General features: G+C 33.1%; 1 protein-coding gene and 1 long non-coding RNA gene across 2 annotated transcripts; one reads left to right on the forward strand and one right to left on the reverse strand.

Annotated features, from left to right (window-relative positions):
* Positions 1–736: 736 nt before the first annotated feature.
* On the reverse strand, positions 737–2,297 carry BNAC07G19300D. The gene is made up of 2 exons (XM_013848263.3): positions 1,669–2,297; positions 737–1,103 (listed from the first exon to the last, which is right to left on the reverse strand). Exons 1-2 carry the CDS (start codon positions 1,924–1,926, stop codon positions 930–932), a joined length of 432 nt encoding a protein of 143 aa, XP_013703717.1. The 5' UTR covers positions 1,927–2,297; the 3' UTR covers positions 737–929.
* Positions 2,298–6,247: 3,950 nt separating this feature from the next.
* Positions 6,248–8,898, forward strand: LOC125589831. Its single transcript, XR_007326011.1, has 4 exons — positions 6,248–7,416; positions 7,499–7,570; positions 7,655–8,559; positions 8,650–8,898. It is a non-coding gene; the product is annotated as an uncharacterized LOC125589831 (long non-coding RNA).
* The last annotated feature ends 534 nt before the right edge of the window (positions 8,899–9,432 follow it).

The following is a 9,432-nucleotide window of genomic DNA, read 5'->3' on the forward strand; positions in this document are numbered from 1 at the left end:
CCTAAAACACACAGAAAATACCTGAAAATATTTAAATACTCGAAAAATTTGAGAAATTTTATCTAAACCCTGATCCAAGGACATGAAAAATATCCTTAATTTTGTCTGATTATCCCAATTATATTTTTGAAAATCTAAATTTTTATCCGAAATCCAAAACCATACCCAAAAACTAAAATTTGAAACTTAAAAAATACCCATAATACCAAAAATAAACTAAAACACCCATATATACCTAACATATACTAGAAGTTTCGGGTTTTCGGGTACCCCACTTGGGTCTCGGGTTCGGATCGGGTCCAAGACCCGCGGGTCCTTCACAACAAGACCCAATAGGGTAAAAAGATCGGGTCGGGATTTTTCGAGTCGATTTCGGGTCGGGTCCGGGTAAAATGCCCAGACCTACTCCATCCATTTCAAAATGATCTATGTATTAGAATTTTCACACATTAATAAAACACATTAATTTTGATTATAAATGCATTATCCTTTTGTTATTAACTATTTTATACAAATTTTAACCAATAAAAGTTGATCAAATACAATTTTTTTTTTCAAAATTCACAATTTACTACTATTATAATACTACCTAATGAAAAATACATTAAAATATAGAAATGTATCTTTTGAAACAATTTTTTTCTAAAACATGGACATTTTGAAACATATGGAGTGATATTTAGCTAAATGGTTATGTACACAGAGCACTCGTCTATTTTCAACAATTGCTCATACGTTTTCAGGCAATCCCAAAGAGTTTCACTTGTCTCTTTTCAAAAACAGAATTCACAGTTACATTATAATTTTGAGTTGTCAAGTATCAACAGCCAGATTCTATTCGATTTATGTCGAGATTGAATGGCTAAATGAACCTTAATCTCTGATTCAATCACACTAATCAGCAAATCTTTCTCCTAGTCGCTCATTCTTCAATGCATCAGTGGCTGAAGTTTCCCATCAGAAGATATCACTAACCCACTCACTTTTGCAGCTTTTGTTCTGCATCTTCTTGGCAAATCCTTACAGGTATGATCTTCCAAGAACTCATCCGCAACATCTCCGTCTTCATCAATCTTTAGCCGCATTGAATACCATCGTAGTCCCTGATCCAAACAAGAGGTTGGATAGTATAATTTTTCGGTTAAACTTAGTTGAGTCAATAACTATAGCTTATTGCCATCAAGGAATACTTGATGATATGAAAAGTACATATCATCGCATTATGACCAATAGTGTAATTCTCAGGATGAATTAACTCCCCTCAACTTCTTAAAGATTCGAAATTGTTATTCCCCAAACCACTAAAACATGAAGTTCATTATGCTTCCTATAGATTTCCAAGTAGGATGAAACTGAAACTACTTGCTTCTAAAGAAGTTTCTTTAATTTGACATGAAAAGAGTTAAAAGATACAATGAAGTAACTATTATAAAGACAATTACTTCAATAAGATCATTCAGAGAATTGCAAACCTCCTACAGAAATGACGAATACTAGACACAGATTCGATGTTAATAAAAGAACGTAGGCACAAAAGCAACACAAACTAAGCATAGGATATATCATCATAACACCACACTTCAGAATAAAGCGTAAAGACAGTAACTTAGAATCAGAATCAACTAATGTCAATCAACCATGATGGATGGGTGAAAAAGAAAGACAAACCTGAACTACACCGTCTGAAGCAGGACAAGGCTGAAGAATAGGACCAGGACTGGACCGTTCAACTGCGACTTGAACCGGTACTCCAAAACCTTTCCTCGGAAGTCCCGTTTCATGGAACCGCGGCTGATTACCATCCCGGTGTTTATCTCCGTCGCCAGAGACTTTTCCAGTGTTGTCTCCTGCACCATCTTCAACTCCGTGGCCACCGTCGTTATGCCCGAACCCGAAAATTCCGGTTAACTTCTTTAAGAACCCCATGAGGCCCCAAACCCAGAAGAAAAAAATCGAACTTTGATGTCAAAGAATCACTAAATCAGAAAAAGTTGAGGTTTTTGTTTTTGGGTATCAACAGATGATTAGATAGAAGTTAGGGATACAATCGACATTAGGGTTTCGAATATCCCTTTTTCCTTCTCCCTCTACTTTCTGCGATCGCGTCTTAAACCAATAAAACAAACCCAGACTTTCTATCTTCCTCGCGTTTCTTCTTCTTCTTCAACAATTATATATAAAAAGATGAAAACTTTTGGATCAGCAAGGGATCGAGCAAGATCTTATTGCTTTACGCATTTCTAATTCTCTGTAAATTAACGGCGCCGTGTATGATAATGATAAACAACAAAATATCCTCATTATTTTTGTTTTTTTTTTCCTCCAAAAAAAATACAATGCTTTAATTGGTTGAAAAATTTCTTCATGGTTGCGGATCTTGTCTCCCTATATCAACCAAGTCAAAGTATTAATAGTTATTTCATAAAATTTGAGCATGTATAAATCGACATTATACATGTAGGTAGCCATGAAAACTTAATCAATCAATATTATCTCAATGTTCTCTCCCAAAACACTAGAGTTTTGTTTCCACATACGAATTATTTTGACCCTAATCCTCCGCATAGATTTTAAAGGCTTTCAAACCAGCAATAAAATCAAAACAGCCATTTAAACCCAAAAAAGTAAGTTTTAGGGTCCGATTGTTGTTAGGATTTTAAAGGCTTCGTGGGATTAGAGTCTTTATAAAGGCTTCGTGGGATTAGAGTCTTTGTAGGATTTTGATTGATTTAGAAATTCATATAGTATTTATAAATCCAAGTAAAATATGCAAATCCAGAGGTTTTCCCTCGGATTTGAGTCTTTGTATTTTTAACTAAAAAATCCAAACAAATCAATTCAAATCCATTATAAAATCAAATATATTAGTAAATCCGTACGATTGAATAACACTTGATTTGATATAGAATTTATGAATCATTAAACCAATAACACATAATTTTAATACAGATTTTAAAATCATAAAACCAATAACACTAGATTTAGTTCAGATTTTCAAATCCATTAAAATACAACAACCAATAACCCCTACTAAAGCTTCTTTTCTTACCAATCGGGATTTTTTAAAAATTAATCATTCTAAAGTCTCTAAAGTCAGACTCAGAAAAAACCCTACCCGTCAAGAGAGAAAGAGAGAGATTTTTTTTTAGTTTCAAGCCGATGGCCGGAGGCTTCTATAGCTCCGACATCGGCTTGTTTGATTCTTTGCTTTTTTATTTGATTTGCTTTACTTTATATCACTTAGTTTGTTTGATTGTCAATTTATTTAAAATCTGACAAAGTTTTTTATTGTTCTTTTGTATGTTTCTTCCAATAGATTTGGTAAGACAAAAACTTCAGTTCAATTGAACCGTTTAAAAAAGATAATTGACAGATGTACTGCGGATGGTGGCGACGGGTCTTACCGGCTTCAATCGTTGATGGTTCTTCATTTGATGGTGATGGAGTTATTGCTGCAAAATATGGTTACTTCGAAAGGCATCACGAAATTCTATGGAATTGTAATCTCTTTGAATCTATTATTTTTAATAGAGCAATATAAAGAGTTATCTCGTCTCGGGGACTCCTACTGGAGTATTAAAAAGAAAGTGACAATCGTTCCCAATTCAATTTGAAACGTGGTGGTTTTGGATTAATATGAAGATTATCTCTCTTGAGATTCAACTATTCCAAAAGCAAATATGGAGTTTTTATATGAAAAATCTTTGGTCATCCACACGCAAGATAAATTTGTGTTAGTTTACTTTGGATCCCTACTGGTGTATCATTTTTCTATATTTGTTTTGCTAGTTCTCATTGTTTAGATTTTTTTGCCTAGAAGGCTTAATAATACAATCGACAAAAAAAAACACAAGAGATATCAATATATTTTTATGTTTTTTTTGGAAGAAAGGAGGATCTGGACTGTATTATGTTGTAAAAAAAAAAAATCTCTAAAATCATTGTAAGTTTTTTTTTTTTTTGTGTTGTTTTCACTAAAGCCAACAATACGTGATTTTTGCAACTTATTTTTCCTTCCTTTTGTTTTTTCACTAAAAATATTTTCTTTTCTTTTTCTTTTTGTAATTAAATCACTTATCTAAGTTTGTAACAATTTACTCCCAAACCTTTCAGCCGTCGTCAAATTTCTTGGCGAGATCCTAGCTTCTCCGGCGGTCGGCGCTCCTCGCCATCGCCAGGAGAGGCTCTCGTCAGTCTCATCTATTCTGGTCTGATGAAAGTTGTTGTGGAGTAGCACGGTTAGAGAGATTTGGTTGAATGTTCTTACCTTGGTCATAAACTTCTCTGCTATGATGATGGAGGTTCCGGATCTTTTGACCGACGGAGTAGCTAGCCCGCTTGTCCACTTGATATCATAGATCTAGTTTCAATATCTTGGTTTCTAGGCCGTGTTCGGTGTGTCGTATTTGCATCGGAGCTCGCTTGTGTTGTTTCTCTCAGTGTTTTTGTTGTTTCTCTATCGGGTATCAATCAGATCTTGGGGCTTGGAACAGAGGATGTTTATGGAGTTTAAAGACTGTGTTCTTCTCTGGCCTCTACTCGAGCAGATGGTGATGTTTCGATCCTAAGCCATGGTGCATCTCACATGATGCAAAGGCTGTGTTTCCAGCCTGTTTGAGTCCATTCATGGTGGTCCTGAAGTTGGAAGTGTTGGGTTTTTCAATATTACTGGAGCAGTGTGTCTACTATCAGATTGTTTTTCGTGGTCTTTGGCATTTATGGAATTTCATTCTCTTTTGTTAACGAATTGGTTGGATTAACCTCTTTGAGATGAATCTTTATAAGCTAAGCTCTTTTCAAGCCGCTAATGTGGATAAAAGAAGAGCCAAACAGTTTAAAGGATTCGAGTTCATGGTTTAGAAACAAACAAGAAGACATCAATTTTGGAAATTGTCCAATGCTCTCTTGATGAGTTTCCATTGTAGAGACGGTGAATAATTTCAATCCTTAATTTTTGCAGAAGCACTAGCCTCTCCTGCAGCCTTTTATTCGAACGCATACCATCATGAGACTATTGTCTTCGTATGTGTGAAGTGCGTTTATGTTTCCTTGACATACCTATTGGTATGGTTTTATGCTTTGATTTTTTGTAACACTCTGGATTTTTTGTCCATGTGGCTCAATAAGAAACACAGTGTTAAAAAAAAAAGTTTGTAACAATTTTGTTAAAATTTAAGATTGACAAATTAATCATTGAATTTTTTTCTTGTTCATTTGAGATCCATATTGTACTACTTTTACAATTATATATATTTAAACTTTTAATAATATCATAATTTTGCTTTTTAAATATTATTCCAAACTTCTATAATTTTAACTATCAATTTTATTTTAATAAAACTTAAACTAACAACCAAAATCTTAACAACCAAATTCTCTACAGCCATAATTCTAAAGCCTAAAGCGAAAGTCATTACCAATCGGAACCTTAAACAGAGTAATTTAATTTATGATTAAAATCCAAGATTAGAGTTGAATACCTTGTTGTTTATATAGTAGAACAATGGTTCACGTTTCTATAAATACAATAGAAATCAAAGCCGCGAATTTACTCCAAAAATTACATTTGCAAGGCGTGGGTTTTATCAAAGAGTTACCTTTACTAATACTTATTTTGACGATTTAATAAAATGTATTTACAGAATCATTACCATATATTCATCAGTGATAATTAAAAAAAAACAATTAAGGCAACTCTTTGCATTTCCCATCAAATTTTATTACTCTTTCCATTTCAGAATGATCCATGTTTTAGAAAAAAAATTGTTTCTAAAAGAATCTATATTTTACATTTTCAATGTATGTAATAATGGCAAATTGTAAATTTCAAAGACATTGATCATATTTACTGAATTTTGATTGGTTAAAAATTATAGGAAATAATTAAACATTGAAAACAATGTTTTTATTATCAAAATTTTATGTGTTTTGTGTAAAAAATTTATAATATATACTCTCTCTGTTTTATTTTAAGTGACGTTTTGAGTTTATGCACATAGATTAAGAAAACGATTAATTTTGTATATTTCCTATATAAAAACATAAATTTCAACCAATAGAAAAAATAAATTACTGAATAAAATTAATAAATTTTGCATTGAAAGTCGAAAACGACACTTATTTTGTAACGAAAAATATTTTTTATAGCGACGCATAATATGAAACGGAGGAAATATTATTTTGAAACCGAAGGAGTCTTATTAACCATTGAGCTTTATACTTGGAAACTTATGTTTTTAGGAAACTGGGAATATATCAATACATATATACATTTATATCGTGCTGGAAATAAGTTACTTGTTACCATTTTGCAAATCACGCCATGTCAACAAATTAATGTAACCGACTAAAATGGTGTATTTAATTATATTAAATTATCATTTAATCAATTTGCATTGCGCAGCAAGGTAAACGTGATTAACTACTAAAATCTATCTTTGGGTGATTAACTACTAAAATCTATCTTTGGGAACTTAAAAGATATTTAGGAAACCAGTAATATAGTAATAAATCGATACACTATATATGACCGTAAATCAGTGGTATATTTACCTTACCCTTAAAATAGCAATAAATCGATACACTGATTTAAATTGAGTATACCACTATTCTAATTCTAATATTTTTTAACACAATTCTAATTCTACTATGAAGGAAAAATTAATATCATAAAAAATATACATTGACCAGAAGCATGTTAACCTGACATATCATAAAGAAAATACTGTATGTACAATGTTCTCTCTGATGAATATGTATAATTAGATTATACGACATTATCAATGGTCTTGCATTTTTAATAGTGGTTACAAATTGGGGATTGTATTGAGTAACTACGAAATCTGTTATCACTTCATTTAAAAAATCATACATCAATATTAAAATTGCATAATGAAGAAATCCAATAAGGAATAAAAAATGTTAACATCAAAGCCTATTGATGTTCAATACATCTATAATAATAAAACAGGGTTTTCTCTCACTTTAGTCTTCCACGTCACCGCAGAGGGTAGGGCGTTTTTCACCACGTGGCATGTAAAAAAAATTCTGACTTCGACGATTGTGTGCTTTTGTCTGAGCTGAACTTTTTGTTTTTAATATGGATAGATTACGTTTGGGCTTTTACATAAGCCCCTCACAAAGTATGCAGACAGATCCATTAATCTTTAGGGTTTTAATCATCAGTCGTTGGTGAAGATTTGTTGCAGAAAAGTCGTGCCTCTTGAGATAACATCGGCTCCGGCCAAGCTTGAGTAACAGCTACATTCATCATTGTTCTGTCGCATTAAAATCAAGCATTTACATGATTTACATCGATTCGGTTTCAATCAAAACCGTTGCAGCCTCATTACTTTTTCCGTATATTAAAGCCGAGTATGCAGTCTTTTGTTACTATTTACAAAACGTTCTCTTTAGGTATTTGTTGCTACTGCCATGTTATCGCCGCTACTGATATTTTTCTCTAATGATCTGATAATGGTTTCTCTTGCTGATGCAGGCACTGAAGAAAGAAAAAGTTCCACTGCCATCCTCTATACCTGCCAAATCCGGAGGTGGAACACAGAAGAAGGTAACCTCCTATCAAATCTCATCTTCTCTTGAATCATATTTTCTTTTGCTTACGTTGATCTTTTCTTTTCTTGATTCAACATAGATGGAGCTAAGGAAAGCAAAAATAGAAGGTGAACAACAGTTTCTCTTCGATCAGGCAACTACCGACAAACTTCGGTCTGAAGGCCTTATGTTCAGATTGATCTAGCCTATTTTCGCTGACTGTGTTCGTGCAAGTTACTATCTCCACTCTTTAAAGGTTCAAACTTTTCAGCTCCTGCATCGTGTGTGTGTGTGTGTGTGTGTTATTTTCTAGCTAATTCAATGGGTTTGGTTCTCTTTCATGGATTTGAATATCAATTATCAGTTATTTGTTATATTTTATAAAAGCGCAACGTTTTCAACTTTTTCTGGATAAGCTCTTTATGGTGATCTTAGTTTTTTAATGCTTTTGATTGATATAACTGGATGGATTTTGATAACATATTTATGTCTTTCCATCATTTTGTTAAAACCAAAACCTTCTTGATATTCATATTAGTGAGTTTGTTCGTTATTGGGTACGCTTTTTAAGCTTAAGTAAGAAACGTCCTTCTTGCTTACTTGCTTGTGACTAAATGATCTTACTTTCGTATGGTTTTCACACTGATGTTGTACTAGAAAATTAGTAAGTCTTTGGTCATTCAAAAGAAGACCATGATGAGCTACTCCTAAGTGTTGTGGGCGTGTACTACATGGTCAAACGGCTAAGTATTTCATGGTAAAGACATTGCTACTATCTATATGTTTGGTTGTTTGGATGTGATAGGATATAGGATTGGGTGGAGCATGGAGCATGGAGCTTAAGTGGCAGATTGTTGTTTGATGGCTGAAGCAGAGAGGTATATGGGAAAGAATAGGAAGCGAGAGAACAAAGGGAAATGGGGTCTACACCTCAAGCCTTTTCAAGCTATGTGAATGATTTGGACCTGATAGATTTCATGGAGTTGCAGCTGCTGTCTCACAGTTGTAAGTGTTTGAGACACTAAATACGTGGAACAAATGTGAGATGAGTTTTGTGTTGTAACTGAAAGATGAGTTGTTTATTTGTTTTTCCAGGAGAAGCGTCTGTAGAATGCTGCAAGTGATCTACAATGAGATATTCAAAGGGAATATGACGAAAAAGTTGGATGCATACAACCTGTTGAAGATTGATCCGACCAAAGTGCACTGAGTTTACAGTATACTTGTGAAGAAGGGTACTGCTCAACATGAAAACATCTAAACGCATGTCTATGGCTCTTTACATTGTATGTTTATGCCTCTTTACATTATCAGTACATTTATAGTGAACTTGAAGCTAGAATATCTTTATCTTACAAGAAACTTCTGTTACAGGTCAATTACTTCCCATCAAGAAATCTATAAACCTAGATATATGCAAAGTTATAATGAATTATAAACTAAAACGTGGCCGGTGTGTTGGTCTTCATTGAAAAAGTGACCAATACACCCAGCACCCACACATATATTAATCAGTTTTAAAAACAATTTAACTTGCAAATATTTTGTTTTTGGAACAGAGGCAAGTCAATGTTGCGAAGAATAAAAGAAATTAACTGATTTGATGATATGAAGGCCCTTTCTCAAAAAGAAAACAAAAACTGATTGAATGACTTGTATACAACACTAACAATAATGAAATAAGTTTTTTTTTTAAGTTAGGATTAACAAACCAAAAGTAGAAAAACGTATTAGTTTAAAAGAACAATGTTCGATATATGTTACTTATCTTCACAACAAGATGCATTATAGTTTGTTTCATGCTTAGGAACATCCAATCCATGTCACAACAAATTTTGTAACCACATAAGGCTAATAGGTTACAAATATGCTGTAAAA

The sequence above is a fragment of the Brassica napus genome, chromosome C7 (genome assembly GCF_020379485.1).
Source record: "Brassica napus cultivar Da-Ae chromosome C7, Da-Ae, whole genome shotgun sequence".
Classification (NCBI taxonomy): domain Eukaryota; kingdom Viridiplantae; phylum Streptophyta; class Magnoliopsida; order Brassicales; family Brassicaceae; genus Brassica; species Brassica napus.

Excerpts from the sequence above, each read along its gene's own strand:
- BNAC07G19300D (XM_013848263.3), bottom strand. The coding sequence starts at position 1,926 with ATGGGGTTCTTAAAGAAGTTAACCGGAATTTTCGGGTTCGGGCATAAC. Across the intron at positions 1,104-1,668 it reads CTTCAGACGGTGTAGTTCAG|GGACTACGATGGTATTCAAT; the intron begins GTTTGTCTTTCT and ends TGTTTGGATCAG.